Source organism: Hyposmocoma kahamanoa, unplaced genomic scaffold, assembly GCF_003589595.1.
Source record: "Hyposmocoma kahamanoa isolate Upper Pololo Valley unplaced genomic scaffold, ASM358959v1 88, whole genome shotgun sequence".
Lineage (NCBI taxonomy): Eukaryota > Metazoa > Arthropoda > Insecta > Lepidoptera > Cosmopterigidae > Hyposmocoma > Hyposmocoma kahamanoa.
Genome location: NW_020654466.1, coordinates 10,276,057 through 10,298,152, shown reverse-complemented (window position 1 = coordinate 10,298,152; position 22,096 = coordinate 10,276,057). Strand labels below are relative to the sequence as shown.

At 35.2% G+C, this 22,096-nt stretch overlaps 2 protein-coding genes across 3 annotated transcripts in view; both read left to right on the top strand.

Moving 5' to 3' along the window:
- Positions 1-1,318, top strand: part of LOC113235730 (mitochondrial import receptor subunit TOM22 homolog) — a 5,186-nt gene extending 3,868 nt beyond the window's left edge. For both annotated transcript variants that reach the window (XM_026471607.1, XM_026471606.1), the window contains exons 4-5: positions 484-625; positions 1,189-1,318. In XM_026471607.1, the coding sequence (XP_026327392.1) occupies positions 484-625; positions 1,189-1,242 (196 nt within the window). In that variant the 3' untranslated portion in view covers positions 1,243-1,318. The remainder of the gene's footprint in view (positions 1-483; positions 626-1,188) is intronic.
- Positions 1,319-3,329: 2,011 nt separating this feature from the next.
- Positions 3,330-22,096, top strand: part of LOC113235926 (protein flightless-1) — a 30,500-nt gene continuing 11,733 nt past the window's right edge. Inside the window, exons 1-14 of the mRNA XM_026471847.1 lie at positions 3,330-3,392; positions 3,502-3,612; positions 6,615-6,853; positions 7,400-7,561; positions 8,151-8,365; positions 10,647-10,869; positions 12,656-12,897; positions 13,706-13,862; positions 14,516-14,648; positions 15,620-15,733; positions 16,962-17,144; positions 18,265-18,398; positions 19,240-19,414; positions 21,258-21,424. Of these exons, the coding sequence (XP_026327632.1) occupies positions 3,330-3,392; positions 3,502-3,612; positions 6,615-6,853; positions 7,400-7,561; positions 8,151-8,365; positions 10,647-10,869; positions 12,656-12,897; positions 13,706-13,862; positions 14,516-14,648; positions 15,620-15,733; positions 16,962-17,144; positions 18,265-18,398; positions 19,240-19,414; positions 21,258-21,424 (2,318 nt within the window). The remainder of the gene's footprint in view (positions 3,393-3,501; positions 3,613-6,614; positions 6,854-7,399; positions 7,562-8,150; positions 8,366-10,646; positions 10,870-12,655; positions 12,898-13,705; positions 13,863-14,515; positions 14,649-15,619; positions 15,734-16,961; positions 17,145-18,264; positions 18,399-19,239; positions 19,415-21,257; positions 21,425-22,096) is intronic.

Here is a 22,096-nt window from a genome sequence, read left to right as displayed (position 1 = left end):
TAGATATCAAGAAAGACGAGCAATACTGCTTTGCCTCCATAGATTGTCTTGATTGCCGTATTTCATTTGCCAATTTGTGAACTTGTTTCTTTGGCAGATTGGTTTTTCGAAACCCTATTTGCCAGATTCGAAATCGCGCTTGTTTTCTTAGCTGCTACTTTCGGAGAAATCCAATCCTTTAAGGCTACTTATTATTTATTGTTATCAACTTTTTATTTGTCTTTAATATTTAAGTACAAACTAATTATTGATGTTAGCCTTACTTTTGATACTGCTTTTTTACGATTTATATCTCATATCATTATATGAGTAGGAGATGACTTGAGTATTGCGTCTATGAAACGTGGTGATTCATCTTTTTTTTAAACGATTTTTTTTATTTCACAAGTCAAATTTTCCAGAGTATCCACAGCATCTTCGCCTGTCTTGTCCCCGTGTATATGTTAAAATATTCATTTGTAAATTTCTCTTTCTTATTTGCAGGTCTGGTGTGAAATCAATGTACAGCTTGTCACGTTCAATAACATGGATAGTCGCCAGTTCCTCAGTGATTCTGTTTGCTCCAGTTATATTTGAAGTAGAACGTGCTCAAGTAGAGGAGATGCAGAAGTCACAACAGAAGCAGGTAAATAAATATTAGTTAGTATTAGTAGTAAAAAAAGCTTATAAATTTTGCAATGTATATTTTGCAACTATTATTGACCAATATTTTACTGCGAACATATTTGTTAAATATGATCATTAGACAATGATTACTGATTAATTGTCTTTTAACTTGCCACATACAAAACATTGTATTGTCTCGCGAACAAACATAACTCCTATTAAATCTTTAGTAATCATTTAATTTTTTATTTGATTTTATTTGTTTGAAAGTTAACTATTGAAATGTTAATATTAGAACATGTTTTATAATGTAGAAATTGCAAACTAAATATAACAAGTAATGTAATTATTATTAAAACAACATCATTTATTTTATTTCGTATTTGTGCAGTCTAACGAGGCATAAACAGTAAAGACTTTCATACTCTTGAGGGGTTTAAATGTGTCACATCTGACATATTAATGTAATTTAATTATATTTTGCCCCAAGTTATTAGCCCAATACATTTAATATTGTAAGTCATTAATATTAAGTGCATTATATACACAATTATTGAATACATATTCATTACTTTGTTTCAGGTGTTACTCGGCACTAACGCATCAATGTCCAACTTACCGCCGATGCCACGATAAATACTGTAATGTTAACGACGAATTACATAATTGTATAATTCAACTACATGTAATCTGAACATTTCATAAGTCATCCTAATGCTTTAATGTTAGTTTTAGTCATAAATACATACTGTCATATAATTGAAAAACTTAGAATTAACCTATATCATATTCTAATGTGTTTCCAATTTCGGTCTTTATTTCACTAAAATGCATTTATAAGTAAACAACAACAAAATCGTTAATGTATATCTATTTTTGTTTGAGTAATATATAAATGCATATCAGTCTAATGTACACTTTAAAATTCTATTCTCCAGCTGCAGTTGTTTTTAATTTTTATGGATTGGTATGCAAGTGTAATTTAAAGATTTATTAGCATGTAGAAAAAGGTTTTTTTTAAACACCACTATAGAAAATAAAGTATTGTTAAAACAAAAATTGAGCCTTTGTATATTCACATAATTCAATGTATTTTTTAGATTTTCAGTGCGTTTACTTTTATCATTTGAATTGGATGCGAAAAGCTCTTTAATAATTTATCCAACAGTCGTATAGGGAATGGTTAAACTCGCCAACATGTTGATTCGACGTGTTGTGCAAACAGTGCAGAAATGTCCTTTCAAAATACGGCCCTCACGCCTATTAGCGATTTTAAACGACAAAAAGTACTACTGTGGTAAAAAGGGCAACATAATCTCCTTTTAAGCGCACTGTGAACATGTCGGTTATAAATGTCGACAAATTCTAATTAATCGTATGTCATGATCGTTACTGTAAAACTAACATATATTAATTAAATGTCGGAACCAGTGCCATGGGCACACTACTAACTACTCTATTAAAACTAGGGCCTTTCCTGTCAGTAACACTGGGCAATAAAGGAGCAGCTTCCTATTCTAGCGAACTCCCCGCGACACTGCCACATCCGCCATTCCAGTAATCTTTATTCGGTAAAAGAGGAAAGGCCCGTGCCAGTGATTTTTATAAGATGAAGCTGAAAGGCCACCAGCGATCAACGGGTATATATCATTCAGAAAAAAATGAATGCTTGTACAGTCACGACCGCGTCAAGCTTGACACATTGTACTTTGGACCGTTCTTATCGTAAGCGGCATAGAGTTGGATTTAAGTCTGTACAACATTTAAATAATACAGCATCCCAGTAGAACATCTAATATACTTAGTAGAAACAACATGACGACCTCGGTGGCCCTACTGATTCCATTGGGGAGCTGTATGAGAAGTCTCGGGTATTCCCGGTAGGATCAATTTGGAAAATGAACTTTTCTAAGTTGTTTCTGTTCTGAGTTAATTACATTGATCTGGTATTCTAGTACCTACACGAAATTCCTTAGTCTGAATTGCTTAAACCCAAATACAGCGTTTGGCGGTGTTGGCGTTTAACAGCTTATTAAGCGTTTTAGAGGTATTTGGTGTCGTGCTGTCTAATACATTCTTATTACTACATGCAAAACGGCTCCAAACATACTTGATCGAAGCTACAAGGCAATTCTGTTCCCAGGTAAGGCAAACAACTTTTTGAAAATCTATGAATGCAGCATTACCCTAAGTTCTAAAAATGAAATAATGTCTCCATGAAACGAAATATTATCCTATCTACATTATGTAAAGCAAATAATAATATTTAAAGCACTTCGCATAGCCGTGGAACACCTTGTATCCTCTAAGGCGCATTGTCTGTTGCACAGACCTTGCATATAGACACAAACTACTAATACAAGACATATACACGCAGACCGATGTAAATGCGCCGAGATCATTTTACCTTGTATCAATGATACCATAGATCTATACTAAATCTATGAATGATACGTGTTTCATGCATTACTAACTTCTATTTTCCAGTACTTTATAATTTATTTATAATAAAAATGATGGGAAAAAATATTGTTTTTGTTGTTTAATATATAATATTTGATACATGTAAAAAAACCGGTAATAAGTGACAGTAGTTAACGACGGGGACATCTCTATTATACACGAGATAGGAAAAAAAAAGAAAGTCAAAATTCTTCTGGTATTTTGAGCTGTTAGAAGTATACTGATATTGATATGTTTTTCTTAAATAATTCGCTGTAAACATGGCAAATACGGGCTTATTGCCATTTGTGCGTGGTGTTGATTTTACGTGTAACGATTTTAGCGTAAGTATTATCGAACAAAGCAAGAATATTAGTTGATAGATAAGGGATGATATCATACCTATAACCTATGTTCTACTATTTATAATAATGTGGCCTAAATTCTTTGCAGGGTGAGAAATTTCCTGATGCTATTCGGTACATGACAGGGCTGCAGTGGCTGAGGCTTGACAAGACTAACTTGGCCAACATACCAGAGGAATTGGGGAAGCTAATGAAATTGGTATAAAAATCAAATTAAAAGTAGACCTTCCATTCTTTTGATTGTACTAAAATCCTGCATGCTAATATGAAATATAATATTGGAGTACAACAAATTTTAGTTACAAATATCTGTATTAGTTCCATAAAAAAAATTCGATCCACACTACAGTGCATAATATTTTTTTGTTTGTTGGATTATTAAAATTCAATAATCCTCAATGCCTTAAGTTTTAATAATGTCCTTGCATTATAGTATGATAATACTTCACAATAATGTACATAACATTCTGATTATACTATTTTAATAATGATATAATATATTTTCTAGAAAAAGTTATTCAAATAGCCATTTTGTATAATTGCCAAAGATAATTCTTAATTACATGTCATCTAGTTTCTACTCAAAAGCACAATAACATATAAATTACTTTTAGGTATCTTATTCTTTTAATTTTTGTTGATTGAATAAACATTTTAAATTTTCTTCTAAAAGTATTGAAATTTTCAGAGAAAACTGTGTTACCAATTTGTGAAACATATTATGTCCATTTTATTATCTTAATCAAATGAAACAAAAGTATGGCAAAGTTACTTTATTTATTTTTACATGTGGGGACCTTTTACTTTTACAAGATGTAATTGTAAGTTCAATAATATGCCAATTAAATCCTATGTGTATGAATGTCAAAAATACAATCACTGCCTAATTATTCCAACTTTATAATATTCCTAATGCCATTACAGAACAATCATTTGATGCAACAAGTTGACTTTGAAAGTTTGCTTACAATGCCAGAGACACTAATCTTACAATGCCAGAGACACTAATACTGGCAGTTTTATTAATTAGAAAATTGAATTTATTAAAACTAATAGACACAAAGAATACAAGTATTGGTACAATTATGAGCGTGAAATAGTGGTAACAAAACTGACGTCTCAATAAAATCGTTGATTTCAACTACTAATTAAAGCCTGTTTAAAAATAACAAATTGCTCTAAATTAAAATTAGACTTATAGTACAACACACTTTTTTTTTCTAAAAAGCATGGTGGAAGCTTCTAGAAAAATTAGATAAATAAATAAGGACTGAGGACAGCTTAAAATTAAGGACTCTTAACATCGTAATGTTGAGGGACAAATGATTATCACTAATCACATATTACTTACCACAGTATGACTTCTTTTTATTGTCCCAATATTTCGGAACAGTTACAAGTTCCATGGCCTTAAGATGACTGGTCAATGGCACATGACAGCTTTAAGAACATACATGTTGTATATTATCATGATAAAAAACTTATAAGTAGTAATAATAATTTAAGTGCATACGCGTCTACGCGCTGCAGACATTTTTTTCTAATTTGTGCTGCAGACGCGCTGTAGCCGCGCGTATGTATTGCGCACTTTGAAAAGAGACAGTTTTAATTTTACTTTTGTTTCGTAATTTTAGTGAGTTTTTGAAATAAAGCAATTAAAAATATATAAAAGAACGCATACTGCATCTTTTTAAACATAATTATACTAAAATATATTTAAGAGAAATTACCTAGTAACTTTAGTAAATTATTACTATTCGGTTTTGGGACTTTATTTTGCATGCATTGCACTAGACAAGAAGTGTGAAAAGACAAAAAATCACAGCAAAAGTTGTCTTCAACATGAAATTCTAAGTGTGGAGTATATAAGCTTCTTGTTTGTAAAGGATATCCTTCAACTAAGAAATCAAATCACGATTAACCAGATTTCAATTGATTTATTCCGCTCAATGTCAAATACAATCTATTTATAAGGCCCGAGTTGCCGATTACAAAAACAAATATTCTACTGCAAATAACTTATACAATGTGTTACTTACCATAATAAAAAATTAATAATAATAATAATTTAAAATAAATAATTTAAAATAAGAAATAAATAGTTTAAAATAAATACAATAATAATAATAATAATAAATAACGCACACACTCAACATAGCCCCGCACTAGAAAAACCCTGTGTCGCGGGTGCCATGGACACACACATAGACAACCACAAATTACATCCAAACTCACGAGATAAATAATTGTGGGCCATACAACTATTTCTCCAGGCCCGGGAATCGAACCTGGGACCTCTGCGTGGCAGTCCGGCATGGTAACCGTTAGGCCACGGAGGCAGTTATACGATAATTATATAATTATATAAATAATTATACGATACGATACCATGTTACAAATTATAACAGTTCTTATTAAAAACAACGGTTAATAGTATTAAAATACAAAGTAAATTAGGCATAATATGGAAGCTAAATCGGTATATCTTACATGGCTATCATAAACAAGATGGTATAATATTTATAGGTAATTAGGCTTACACTTGTAACGCGATGTTCGATACAGACAAGCTGCGAACGTGCTTCTCGCGCGGATCTGTAACACGTTTTACGCGCGTTTGAATCGCGTCTCCCGCGCGTTTGTATCGATAGATTCTCTTAAATAAACCCAAAAAAAAAAAAAACTTAAACAAACACAGAGAAAAATTTCTTCGATCTGAGTGCACTCTAAGCAGCGTCTTTTTGCGAAACTGCGGCTTACGCAACAAGCACATAGAGAAATTCGTAAGGTCTGCTGACTCGATCTCGTAGTTCAGTTGGTAAGAGAGCGGTAGCCCCGGTTTGGCAAAAAGACTCTGGTTCGAGTATAGTCAGATTGATTTTTTTTAAATATCTGCATTCAGTTGCCAGACTATAAGCAAATAAGCGTGCATATTGTTATTGATTTTAGAAGGCATTATTTGTCATGTCCATAAAGTACTGGAGAGTCGTCAAAAGTACATGATCATGTTTACTAATATTAACAAAAAACAGACACTATTGTCCTAAAACTTTTCACCTAAATAAAAACAACACTATAATTTATTTTGAACATCTACATCTTTAATCAGAATGGGTATTGTTGCTACCAATGTTCTTTACTTGATACATTGTGAAGTCTAGAAAGATGCACGATCATGAAGATGGACCTTTAATTTTACAGGAAAACCTTTCTCTAAAAAAGAATAATCTAGAAAAATTATTTGGAGAGCTAACAGAACTCAAATGTCTCCGATCTCTCAATGTAAGGCACAACAAGGTAAAAAGCTCGGGAATCCCAGCAGAACTTTTCCGTTTAGAAGAATTGACGACGTTGGACCTATCCCATAATAGACTGAAGGAAGTGCCTGAAGGATTGGAAAAAGCTAAATCTTTACTAGTTTTGAATTTAAGTCATAATGTGTAAGTATAAATTTCATTGAAATTATTATTCATTAGTTACGTTCTATGGTATATTTTGTTCCGTTTGATTTATAGTAGACTTTAGCATTTACACAAAAGATAGACGTTAGTATTTACTCGTTATACGAACCGAATCTGTTTAAACATTTTACGTCGTAATTATTCTATATAATTGCATAGTTGTAATGCTGGCAATGCCGCACATTGCCTTTGAATTAGTTTATATTCCATCAATGTCGGTCAAATTCGGTTGGTCCAGGATTTTGAGAGGGCGCGTACGGCGCGCACAGGTTTATTTATCCTTAGTCTCTCAAACATATTACTTAATACTATGGTTTTTTGTGTGTGTACAGGGTCAAGCGGACGTAAGCTTCACACTTAAGATTTAAATCGAACTCTATGCCGCTTACGATAAGAACGGTCCAAAGTTCAAAGTTGTCAGTTTGAATCCTAGCTTGACGTGCTTTTGACTGTACAATTTGCCATAATAAATTTGTATTACACACTACAAGTTTCATTTTTTTTACCTACAGTGTTTTTTTACAGTATTGAAAGCATACCGCCCACATTGTTCGTCCAACTCACAGATTTATTGTTCTTGGATCTATCAAGTAATCGCTTGGAGACCTTACCGCCCCAGACGAGGAGGTTGGCAAACCTCCAGACTCTTATACTTAATGACAACCCTTTAGGACTATTTCAGTTGAGGTAATGTAGCATTCAATACAATTCAGTTACACACTGTAACTTGACTAAAGCTGATACGACACAGTGCTTACAGCCCACATAGGTATGAGGTTTCTCGCATCCAGACAGTCCTGACTAAACCATAGAGTTTTCTTATGACACATATTTAAATATTGATCAAATTTTGACACCAGATTGAGTAAAATTATCGCCAAACATTTATTCGAATTTTAGTAAATACAATCAGTCAGTCATATCGATTGTAGCGAGCGTCAACTATTGAGCATGGAATATAATTAAAAACAACTAAAAATAACATATTCGCACCCCTCATGGCAGAATGGCATAAGTGGAGTTGCGTCAACAACGTTTATTTCTCCATTAGACACAGAAAAATATAACCCAATTCCTCTCCAATTCTTATAACTCGATCTAATCGAGTAACTACACTTATGCCATTTGTCAATGATATGTTCCCACATATGTAACTCAACATAATTTTTTTCCTTCTAAAATCCTTTAAATTGTTTTCCTAAAAATAAAGATCTTAATTTTATGGTACAGATAGTACACAACATACGTCGTTTTTAAAAACTAATTTATCTTCCAGACAACTACCATCCCTGCAAAGTTTAGAGACCCTACATATGCGTAACACACAGCGTACAGTCGCAAATCTACCCACGTCTTTAGAAATGCTATCTAATCTATGTGACGTGGACCTTGCGAGGAACGCCTTGACTAAAGTACCAGACGCTTTGTATTCGCTGCAGAACTTGAAGAGACTGAACTTGAGTGACAATGAAATTATTGAAATTTCTTCAGGTGAGAAGAAGACCAATACTTCTTTAGTCATAAATTAGTATCCCCTGTATCCCTAATTGCACTATAATAACGAAATTAATATGGAGCCACAACTAAGAACACCCGGATTTAATCAGAATGAATAATATAAAAGTTGTTAAGTACATCTTAAAGGCCTTTTGGAGTTACGACTTCTATTTCGCTTTTTGTAATATTTTTTTTAATCAAGCGACACACCTTGTCATGATTTTCGTCTGAGATTTATCTTGTGGCGTTCAAGTTTATACGCGACCGATCCACTTCGTGTAATGTCGTTGGCATATACTTACTATAATACTTGCCGTCGTGGTGAAAGGATTTGCCAATCGGCGTAAATTTTACTTATGCCTCAATTTGGACGTTTATACCTCGATCAATCCGCAACGATTATGATTATGGATGAAAGGGGTTTGATATATTTTTTGTCATGGTGCTTATTCTGCCTTTTGTCCGCCATTTTGGTTTTTAAATTTTTGATATAGTTTTTATTTAAAGTCTTACAGCCATGTGTACACCCAAAAAGAACTTAATCGATGACAAGCATTAATATAGAAAAAAATAGTTAGAATATACAAAATAAAAATGCTTAAAGTGACTCATATCCACAGACACATACTCCTATCCAAAATATCAAACGTTCAAAACCTCTTTGTTCAAAAGATAGCCAAGAAGTAACAGGCTATTAACATCTCATTCTTTAATCGATAGAATCACATAATGGCAAACCTCTGTCATGCGTAACGTTGATTAATGAATAAAGTCTACCAGCATATTTTCTCTAATTATTACTTTGTAGACAACATGCTCACCACAAGTTTGCATTATGTAAGTGTAACGAAAGTGTTTCTTGTGTGTTGTTCTGGAACCTTATGTGATCTTAATCAACGTGTTTACTAAAGCGGAAGTACAGTCATATTTCGTATGTCAATCTGATAATAACTTATTTAGCGGGTTGGTGGGGAGATATGCAGGTGTAAAGCTGCAATTTAATAGAATTAATGACAGCAGCACCTCCTTGCTGCGTATGTCCAGATTTAGTCCTTAGAGTTGCTATCTCTGACTGAAGAGAGGTTCCCAAACTTATGTGTCTCGTAGACCACGAATAATTTTTTCCTGTTTTACGTAGACCCACTTTTTTTATAATAATAACGCACACACTCAACATAGCCCCACACTAGGGAAACCCTGTGTCGCGGGTGCCATTGACACACACATAGACAACCACAAATTACACTCAAACTCACGAGAGAAATAAATGTAGGCCATACAAATATTTCTCCCGGCCCGGGAATCGAACCTGGGACCTCTACGTGGCAGTCCGGCATGGTAACCGTTCAGTCACGGAGACAGATTCTCCCTTTCTAAAATGGATTTTTTTACAAATTCGTTAACTTCCAACGAGTTTTTGACAACTTACACAATGTTACACACTTTGACAAGAATTTAACTGTATATATGTGTTTTTTTTGACAGAAATTTATGTCTTTATAAGAAAGTGTTATGTATGTAACTATATATGTATAGGTACGATCAGAATAATGTGGGTTATTCCGTTTATGGAAATCCAAAATATGGGCCATATCATTAAGCGGTCTCATGCACTCACTACTTTTTTTCCCTGACATAGACCCCTTTGTTATAATAGTCGTCGGAGGGGTCCACATACACCGCTTTACGAATCATCGGTCTAGAACATCCTCAAGAAATAAGTTTTTCGCAGCAATCTAGTACTACAATCGTATATTCTTTTAGTAACACTACTTTTCGACCTGTAATATCTTTTTTCTCCTACTCCCATCTACCTAACTACCACGCACAGGAGCGCAAATATATTCAAGAAATTAACATTGATTAACTGTTTGGTATAGTGTTTATCGCGCAATTGGAATATAATGAAGTTTTGCTTGGTATTAAACATTATACCAATCACTTTCTTGTTTCGCTATCGTTCCGTGTACTTGATAGAAACAGTCATATCTTACACATCGACACACGTATAAACTATACCTTTAAGGTATTATGAATATTTTTCTTTTCACTGGAGAAAATTTCAGGGACTACACGAAAGGAAATAAGTCTTATGAATTACAAAATTTAGTAAGTAAATTCCCGAAATTTCAATATCGTGATTTATAATAATGTTAACCATTGAAACGAATGTCATATTCGTTAATAATAATATTATAAGTTATTATATAAAATTGTTTTTTGTGTGAAATGTTTGTATAATAAAACAAGTTTTGATTTATATTTTCAAACACAGCAATGGACATCTGGCAAAAGTTGGAAAGCTTGAACCTCTCACGTAACAAACTGACGGCGCTACCAGCAGCGCTATGTAAACTACAGAATCTACGAAGATTGCACGTAGATGACAACCAATTGGACTTCGAGGGTATTCCCTCGGGCATCGGCAAGTTGGGCAACCTGGAAGTATTTTCTGCTGCAAATAATCTGCTGGAGATGATACCTGAAGGGCTTTGTAGGTGAGAATAATTTGTTATATAACTTTTACATATTTAATCCCTATAACGATTACGGCGACGAGTGCCTATTTCTATTAGCGTTGTTTTTATTTCCTGCTCTGCTTTAGTAAATTTGTTTTTGTCAATTATCGTGTAGTAATTTAACCCCTATCTCCGTCCCCTTATCAAGTGATATTAGTAACAATATATCAATAATGTATCCCCAAACCTCTAAGATCCAAATTCAATGGTTCGTTACCGTTAACTGCCTCATTGGCCGAACGGTTGCCATGCCGGACTGCCACGCACAGGTCCCAGTTTCGATTCCCGGGCTGGGTGAAATATTTGTATGGCCTACATTTATTTCTCTCGTGAGTTCGGGTGTAAATTGTGGTTGTCTATGTGTGTGTCCATGACACCCGCGACACAGGGTTTCCCTAGTGCGGGGCTATGTTGAGTGTGTGCGTTATTATCATTATTACCGTTCTCGTAAAATCGACATAAATAATTTAAAAATTCATTCATTCGTGTCAATTTTATTATGATCTTGTCACTGTCGCGTGTTTCCACGAAGTTTGTAGTTTCCAACGCATTTACAATGTAAAACTATTACAATTTACATTCTATTTTGTTTTTACGCCGTATCGCGTATTTACGCACGGTTTTCCTCTTTTTAACATATATTGTTAGTATGGTCATAAGTTACATTAAAAAATTGCTGCCTGCCAATAAAAAAACATTCCAACCCAAGTTGAATTGAAACATTGGTACATTTTTTAATAATTAATAAAATTTATGGCGAATATTGAAAGTGTATATCGTATCAGAAAGTATTACTAACCAAAAAATGTAATAAGAAATAAATGTACCTATAATATATACATATAATACATGTATAATAATAGATATAATAGTACAATGTCTATGTCAATTGATTGTGTTTAAGTTTGAAATGTTCCTATATAATTAGTTTAATTTGCTACAGGGTATGACGTATATGCCTGCTACAATTTTAAGCTTATTAACCTGTACTATACATGTGAATTGCAATACATGAGTATGAATATTATAGTGGTATTTGAATATATGCAGTGCAGTAAGTCATTGTAAAATAATATTAATCGAAACTTTTGAATAAACTATGTAAAATAATCCTATCGGTCTTGAGATACTGTGTCCAATATTCCAAAGTGTGGTAATTAAGATTTAAAGCTATAAGGTCCAACCAGCCCACACTTATTATTGTACTTACATTCCCTGGCTTCAGTCTTATTCTCTGAACGCTACAACTTAGGCCTTTTCAAGGCGAGAGTGGATAAGCGTTATTTACATGTGCATGGTCCATCGTCGACCTCATCGTTACTTTCCATCAGGTGAGATGGAGGTCAAATCAAGGTCAGATGGAGATCAAATCAAGGACAATCAAGATCAATCAAGGCTATATTTTACTAACCGACTTCAAAAAAAGGAGGAGCTTCTCAATTCGACCTTATTTTTTTGTATGTATGTTACGCGATAATTTGTGAACCGATTTTGATGATTTTTTTTTGTTGGAAAGTGGGTACCTCAGTATTGGTTCCATTTTGATTTGAAGAAAATATTCCACCTCTGAGGGTGACAAACTAGGGAAAGAATACAGTTTCGCGCACTTTCTGGTAACCGATTTCAATTAAACTTGGCATATAGATCTAATTCCACGAACTTTTGAGGTCGGTACTTTAGTACTCTGTACTGAGATTACATCAAAGAAGATCTGTCGGCTAAGTTATTGCAACGTTATTTCACAAAACACGAAAAATTATTTCAGATGCGGCTCACTCAAGAAGCTAAATCTAAGCTGTAACAAATTAATAACTGTTCCCGACGCGGTTCACTTACTCAGTGATTTAGAGAGCTTGCAGCTTCATGGAAACCCCGATCTGGTTATTCCTCCGAAGCCCGTGGAGCGACCGCGAGGCGCTGGAGTGGAATTCTATAATATCGACTTCTCATTGCAAACGCAGCTTCAACTGGCGGGAGCAGCTACTGTTGAACCTGCTACAAATAATAGTAAGTAACGCTATAACTTGGACCTTTTCAAACTACAAAGAACTCCATGCAAGTAGTTTCAAATTGGCCTTGTAGAAATTTAAAAACAAAATATTAAAATTATTAATTTAAATTTTGTTTCAATCGTGTTATAAGTGAGTCACCGAACTTATCGATTTGGAATCGGCTTGAGCCGGTCAGACACAGGATTGTCTTGGAATAAGAGCGACAAAGACATGCGTTTCGCCTGAATAGAGTTGCACCATCCGTCCGCGACAACGTCTTTTTCGTTGTTCTTGTACTGGACACGAAGATTTTTCTCATTAGGTCAAGGCTTTTCCATGTCGTGTGGTTCCTCTCTAAGGACTGATATATTTACACATGACGTAATGGGTCAACTCAACGGAGCCAGAGATAAAAAGTATCTGTGACCGAACAGTTACCATGCTGTACTGCCACGCAGAGGTCCTGGGTTCGATTCCCAGGCCGGGCGAAATATGTGTATGGCCTACATTTATTTCTCTCGTGAGTTTGGGGGTAATTTGTGGTTATCTGTGTGTGTGTACATGGCACCCGCGACACAGGGTTTCCCTAGTGCTATGAGTGTGTTGCGTTGAAAAAAGCCATTTCCTTTATCATAAATTTTGTTTAACATTTTGACTAGCTATAACATAAATAGTCCCGTGGTTCATTGCCTTCAAAAACTTTAAACATAACGTCTTATTCAAAAGATGCCTTTTTCAAATTCTGTCTTTTCTGGACTTTATAGAAATATTTCGAATTAAATTGTATTGAATACAGTTACACATAATTCTGTGTTGTTCAATAGGTTCTAAATCAGACCCGATAGCTCGAAAACTGCGGTTACGCCGCGGGCGGCCGGAGCCCGAACAAAAGGACTCTGCACTTATTCTGCGTGGAATGCAAGAACAGGCCAATACGCAGCACAACGACCAAAAACTTGACCAGCGCAACAGCGAGCTCAAGTAAGGGCTTGTTTAATCGCTAGCCTATTATTTTAAATCGTATTGACATTAGCAATAAGTCTAGTGTTATTAGTACACCTATCGTTAACTTTTGCTTTTAAACGTTCCGAAGCTGCTATAGTCCACCACAATGATGCAACGTTTTTTTATGTTTCCAAGTGATGGTACTAAAAAGTTGTGCACCTGGTCGACTCGTCTGTCCATAGCAGTTGCAGTGCCACTCGATCTTTAAATCGCAAACATAATAAGGGGCACTGCCACTGCGCTCGTCAATCTGAGACCAAGTTGAAAAGTCCCATGTGCCTGTAATTTCACCAGCACCCTTATTTAAAACGAACGCAGTTATGCTCATATTACTACTCGCGGCAGAAATAGGTAAGGTGGCAGCACTTCCCTGAACATACTCTTTCACAAGCAGCTCTACTGCTACTAGAATGTGTGATTTGAATTGAGGACTGGAGTTTTGCGAAACTTCTTCCATATCCAGGTTTCATCACAATGTTAATAGACTGCAAAGATTTGATATCGCTCAGTAATGAAGGTTCCCGGTGGGAATCGTACCCAAGACCTCCTCATAGGAAACAAGAGTACTCCAAACTTATATATAATGCTTTGTTTCTGTAACACATTACATAAAAATTATTATAATTCAGACCTAAACGTTGGGACGAGAGCTTAGAGAAACCACCGCTGGATTATTCCGAATTCTTCGATGAGGATACGGGCCAGACGCCCGGTCTGCAAATCTGGGAGATAGAGAACTTTATTCCTGCGCCTGTGGACGAGGTGAGATATGAAATATATTTGTCATTTCAAAATTCCGAACCTTTAAATGCCTATGTATGGCAAACATAACAGAAAAATCATAGAAATATGTGCATTCCCATATAAACCAACTAATTTAAATAAATTATTAATTAAAAGAAAGTACTTTTTTCCAAGTTTCACTTTTTCATTTTATTTATCAAACAAAGTTTACAAATCCGAATTTTCGACCTTAAAGATTTCTAGAAGAGATTGCTACATACATATTAGGCCACCAATTGTAGTTCTACTTTTTATGATCTCAAGCAACGGGACAAATAAGCCATGCGCTTGGTGGTAAGCGACTCGCCCAACTATCAAAGTTGTAGTGCCACTCACATCTGTGGGGCACTGCCACCGCTGTACCCGGCACCCTGAAACATAAAGTTTAACACCCTGAAAAATAATTAAGTTCCTATAGTATTTCTCAGTGCTTATGTGTGCAGTAGCTTTCTCATTCTATTGCAGTCTAGTTTAAATAAATTATTTGTGTATGTTAATGAGTCAAAAATTTTAGTTTAATTTGTGATTGTTGTTTTGAGATTGCCGTCAACACTTATAATTGTTGTGTTTACAATGTAGAACACCCAAGTCAAATAAGATAAAAATATGTTGTGAACATAATGTTAGTGTTGCTAATAAATAAATAAATAAAAAAATTAAAAAGTGAATAAGCTATAAGTCTTTGTAGTTTCATTAGCACCTTACCCTTAAAAATCGGATCGTAGGTATGCTCACATTACTGCTTGCGGCAGAAATAAATATGGTGGCAGTACTTTCCTGGACGAATTCTTTCACAAGGAGCTCTACTGTTACTAAAAAAACCTTATTCTCTTATTTTATTGTTCTGTGTTGTCAGAAAGTTTCAATGCGCAATGAACAAAATTTAATTCATTCATTTAAAGACCCGTGTAAAAGTGAAGTACCTAACAACGTGTGCATTTATTTTGTAGGTGGCTCACGGCAAATTCTTCGAAGGCGATTGCTATATAATTCTGAAAACATCCATTGAAGAACAAGGACAACTCTCCTGGGATATACATTTTTGGATCGGATCGAAAGCAACCGTAAGTTCTTTATTTTTTATAATATTAAGCGAAGGGACGAATAAGTAGTGCATCTGATGGTAAGATACACGCCTGTCCATAAGAGCTGCAGTGCCACTCAGAGCTTTAAATCGCAAAGATCTGAGGGGCACTGTCACTGTGCCCGTCACCCTGAAACGTTAGTAGACAAGTCCCATGTGCCTGTAATTACACCAGCATCCACAGGCTCAATTTATATTGCGGCGGAACGGAATGGAAGCGAGTTTTGTAACTATATTGTACATAGAATAATGAACTTTATGGTCAATTAGATAGATACCAGCCAAAACCTTCCGCGGAAATATCGAGCATTCTCGAGCATGTGCTAGAAATCCGCGGAAGATTTTTGCTATGAACTAGCGCTACCAAAATTCGCTTCCATTCCGTTCCTCCGCAATATAAATTGACCCTTACCTTTCAAAACCGGAACACAGTAATGCTGATATTTACTGCTTGGCGGCAGAAATAGGTTAGGTGGCTGTACTTCCCTGGACGGACTCTTTCACAAGGACGTCTGCTACTAAATTTAATGTAATTTTATTTGTAACTTGTATAATAAAATAGTAAAATGAGTGGTAGTAATTCCAGCAACAAAAACGGAACTGTTGAATGAGCATCTCTACTTGTCTACAGGTCTAACGTTTCAGATTGACGAGATGACGAATTGTTAGTGTATGCTTATGTCGTTAGCGATGAACTTAAGGGAGTAACGACCGATCGAAACGATTATCGTCGACGAATCGTCTGTATATGGGTTCGGCCTTAAAGGCGTTAGTCATGAGTGCTATCACGTACTGAATTGTGGTCGTTCCCTATTGTTATTTTGTTAATCCATATATATTATCTGGAATTATATATTATAACTATAATATATTTGTTTCGTACATAGCGTACAACATAGATAATACTAGTGACGATTTCAGTGGCCCAAGTTTCTATTTTGGGCGCTGGATGAAGAAGTCTTGCGTTCGATTTCCGGTAGGCGCAATTCGGATAATGAGCTTTTCTAAATTGTTTCTGGTGTTCTGCGCAATGCCCCAGAATGAATTCCGTTGTTCTGATACTCATATTATTATTATTAGCACTTAGATATTTGCTTTTCTATCAAAATGCACCTCTAAACGAGTAGCATTTTTTGTGAATCGTGTTGAAGATATCGGTTACGTCACAGCGTTACACAGGGCAACATTAATAAAATTTATCTCGTCAGCTGGACAAAGGCGCGTGCGCAGCGATGCACGCAGTGAACCTCCGCAACCTCCTCGGGGCGAAAAGAACGCAACGTCACGAGCAGGGCGACGAATCCCCAGAGTTATTAGCGCTGTTCCCCACACCCCCCGTATACCTACAAGGTAGTCACACTCCTTCTGGTTTCTTCACTGTTGATGACCCGGTAAGTGATTCCTTATCTAGACTATTATGCCAAATAAAGACTTGCAATGAAACACTCTTTAATCTGAGTTATCACAGCATTAGAAATAAAAAGGAGAAGCCGCTGCGTCAGCTATACTTAAAATGATATTAATATCAACAGTGTATAGTCGTTATTACATTCCAATGAATAAAGGATAATAAATTTAGATTGCTTTGTAAATTTCTTATTTTATGTGTCTTGAATAATGGTCGGAAAAAGGTGTTCCACATACAGACACATGTGTAAATATAGCTACAATGAGCGACATAGAGTTGTTAAAACCACCAAATATTAATTAATTTCTTTTTTCGTATTCGGATGAAAGAAACTCCTCTCTTTATTCTATTTACGAACATAAATAGCCGTACATGGGTAAGGCCGTCAAAAATTGGACTTTTTGTCTGGTTTAAGCGTTCAGCAGTTTTTTTTTATACAAAGTATTAAATAATCTAGTGTGAACATTTTCCTTTTAAAATACGACATTTCTGCTAGTGTTTCGAATTTATGCACATGTTATGTCTGTATTTTATAATTTAAATAAAATGTTTTTAGAGCGCGATCACAACGATGCTCATGCAAACGAAAAGGTCATTGTAACTTTTTTATTCTCTGCTTTGATAATTTTATCTGCTGCATTTTTTACATGGCACCATTAGAATTACTTTCAAATCCAACTTCGACTTCCTAGGTCAGTAGTCCTACGGTGCAGTAAAATCATTTCCGGAAATCCGGACTTTGAAACAGTAATTAATTAATATTTCTTGGTTTTAGCAACTCTATGACGCTCCTTGTAGATATATCTATATATGTGGAACACCTTTTTCCGACTATTGGTCATGAAATTCTGACAGCCCTATGCAGCCAACTTCTTTGTATGGAAAACAACACCTCTCCCTTAATGTGTGTAATATTTAACTAAAAACCTTGAACTATATCATTTGCCACTTAGGATAGGATGACAGTTCTTTAGTAACGTAAAAGCCCAGCGTGCTGTTGACTGTAGGTTACATAAAATATATTATACAATATTAAGACATGACAAAAATTAAAAACACTGTTATATGTGAGACTTTATGCGATTGATTCTGTTATTTCACAGCACTACGTAACCCGACTCTACCGCGTGCACGGTGCAGGAAATAGTATCCACTTAGAACCCGTTCCTGTGGAAGTCGACTCACTAGATCCCCGCTATGTGTTCATACTTGATACTGGACTTACTATTTACTTGTGGTAAGATTTTTAAACATCTGTCTATTTAATTACTTAATTTATGGATTCAGTCGTTACTTTGTGGAAATCCATATTACTAAAAATGGATGGGAATTACTTTGCTTTCCTGCGAACTCAGTGAAGGTTAAGTCGTGCAAAATAGCTGCGCTTGTGTTGGAATTTTTTCTTCATCTTCAATCAACAACTCCTGAAGATGCATACTAGAGAGGCGAAACTCGTGTGAAGTATATTTTTGGTGGTAGTGTGTTTTTACGTTATGCTGACAGAGGGTTGTTTAAATTAACAGCATGGAAAAATAGTTCCATGCAAGCCCATCTATTTTGCGCTATTTAAATTTTCACCGGGTTCGTGAAGTAGCAAAATAATGTACTTCCGTTTTTATAATATATTAATATGACTTAAATCTACAAATTTCCTGTTCTAAGTATAAAAATAATGAAACTAAGAAGACACTACGGGTCGTATTCCAAAACTCTACTCAATGCTCAAGTCAGGATTTGAGTATGATTTCAAGCACTGGAAATCATACTCAAGTCCTTGCCATTAAGGTCGTATTTCCAGTGCTTGAAATCATACTCAAGTCCTGACTTGAGCATTGAGTAGAGTTCTGGAATACGACCCTACATCACGAACGCCTACACTCGAATCAATTTATGAAATTTCTTTTACAACTTGGTTCCACCAAGCAACAAATCCGAGATGTCACCTAATGTCTAAAATGTTTAATCACTGAAGCGCTGAGGTCAAGGATAAAAGAAACAAACCACAAACTCATAAGCGGAACCGATTATTTTTTGGATGTCGATTTAAGTACGGTAATATGTAAAATAATTGTACTCAGGAATGGTAAGAAAGCGAAGAACACTGTGAAATCCAAAGCTCGTCTATTCGCGGAAAAGATAAACAAAGAAGAGAGGAAGAACAAAGCGGAGTTGATCACCGAGCCGCCTGGCAAGGAACCTAAGAGCTTTTGGGACATACTTGGTTACGCTGGTGACAACCCTTATGTACCGAAGGTAATTTCTTAAAACAAGTTAAAGTTTAACTAAAAACAAAATAGGTGACACATATTGACATATTTTGTAGGCATATATTTATATATTCTGTACGCATATATAGATGCATTTTAGACATGCCAATTTTAAACTCTTTAAACAGTATCTCTGCAGCAAAAGAGCAATTGTCGGCAGTTGTCACAACTGCGTTTATGAGGTATGTGTGTATGCTGTGCAATTTGTAAAAATACTGCATGCAGCAGAAATTACCCAGAGATAATTCAGATTATGTATGCGTATATTGACGTATTGCATTATGTTAATGTATTGTTATGCATGTCAGCAGTAAGTGTTGCATCTGGGCAGGTTAGTACGACAGCATCCATGCTGCATGGTGTTTCGTTAGTCCATAAGCATTAAATTGTACAGTGTGGCTGAACAGGAAATTAGCAGTTCTAAAGCAGTTACAAATTACATATTCTGTATTAGCCCAAAGCAGACTCGCACGGCGGCGTTTCTACTTTCTCGGAAGCTACTATGGAAGTATATATATAATTAGTTGAACAAAATCCTAAATATTTATCCTTTGAGCAAATCTGAATGTAACGTGCACGCGCACATGCATGCACGCACATACAGCCACACACACACGACCTTTTTTAAAGTATGTTTTCCAATCTCAACTGTAACTAACAACTCAACAGGACAAAAAAAGTTATTGTATAAAAGTTGTAGTATATCTATGTCGATTTAGGTGGTGGACAGCCAGGAGATTCGCAACACAGGTTTTTTTCTCTGAAAGGAATCTTTTATCTTTTAATATTAAGATATTGTACCAAAACTTTTGTACTTCACCCATCGAGTATATGACCAGAAATAGGGACGAAATAAGGGCCTTACATTCCTGGTAACTCATCAGTGATACATCAGTTATAAATATCAACTCTCGTTTGCACTGAAATATAGACAGCGCCAACAACTGACCTGTGTGTACGTCTCCGTATATTCCAAAAATATTATGTAGTTATTGTAATAAAGATAATCAATCACTCTAACAATGGCGTGCTGTATCATTCGGTGGTGTGAGGAAAAACAGCAAAACATCTAATTACAATACAAACGGAATCAAATTTCATCGGTAATTAAATATTTAAAATGTAATTTTGCAATATTCGTCCATTATAGTAAAGCTCAAGTTAACTGGTTGATTTGAAGTGAAACAATTGACGACACCCGTTAATTGTTTCGAATTTGGGCTGACCAATCGGAGCGCAGTTGTCACAGTAATGTTTGTTTTTTTTTTTGAAGGACACTTTGCAGTTGGCCGCTGACGGTCTTGACTAACCCGTAAAATAAACTTAAAGCTAAGTAGCGGGGCTGAGGTCGCCCAAGTGGGCACAGACCGAGGTCTGTAGTAGTAGTCTTCAGTAGCACCCTGAGCTGAGGCTCAGGACGCTACTGAAGACTTTCGTCAGAGGGGCGTGCTATAGGAGAGAATCTACCAGTGTACGTGCTGAAATGAGGGGTGTCACAGTAATGATAGGGCAGAATAGTTTTCAAACAAATTAAATGACATTTCGTCTCTATTTCTAACCAGAAAAAGAATATTTATTAGAAAGAATATTTATTACTCTCGACAAAGGTGAAGTCATCGAGTATACAACCGTATACTCGAATCAAAATACAAATACATAAATATTTATTACTCTCGAGTATACAACCGTATACTCGATGACGTCACCTTTGTCGAGAGTAATAAATATTTATGTATTTGTATTTTGTATATTTGTATTTTATATATTAGCATAACTTACAGATATATTACGTATGTACATCCCTTAACTACAAAATGCCTGGTCCATAGGAGCATGTCCCAGAAGACTTCACCTGGGCTCCACCGCGTCTGTACCGTGTGGAACTAGGCATGGGCTACTTAGAGCTCCCTCAACCCGAAGCCACTCCGCTCTCGCGGGAAGTACTCGCCACTAGAAATGTTTATATTCTGGATGCACATATTGATGTCTTTGTTTGGTAAGTACGTTTTAAATACAAATTATACTCCATCTAACCATTTATTTAACTTATGTCATATGCATGCCTCCGAAACTCCGTATTTATTGACATACAACAGTAGCCAAAAAAAACAATATTTCCTGGTGTATTTTATTTTTTAATTTTAGTGAAACGGCGTGCTCTTTAACTCCGATATTTATCGAGCCAACAGAGTATGTAACGAAGATTATTCAAATTGATAAATTTTGGTACCTGTCGGACAGGTGTCTAATAAATCATAATGAAATAAATAATTATAATAACTTCTTATTGTTTATTTTGATGAATCGTCAGATTATTCTCCATATGAACGGGAATCATCACTTTAATCTTTAACGTTAATTATTACTTATTGAGTACACAATGTTGAATATTTTATGATCAAGGCCGATATTAAAGCTGTAAAATTTCCTTTTTAGTTTGTTTTATTTCACCTTTATTTATTTCACAATTACGTTACAGAGCACATGTTAGCAGAAAAACATTTTGACAGATGACAGTATAATAGATGCGTTTCATTTTACAATATAACACACAAATTGTCATACGCAATATCACGATCCCAATCAAACAATGTCTTCTTTTTTGAACCCACTCACATTCACGATTAAAACTTCTTCGTAAATAAAATCCATTTTTATAAAAAGTCGA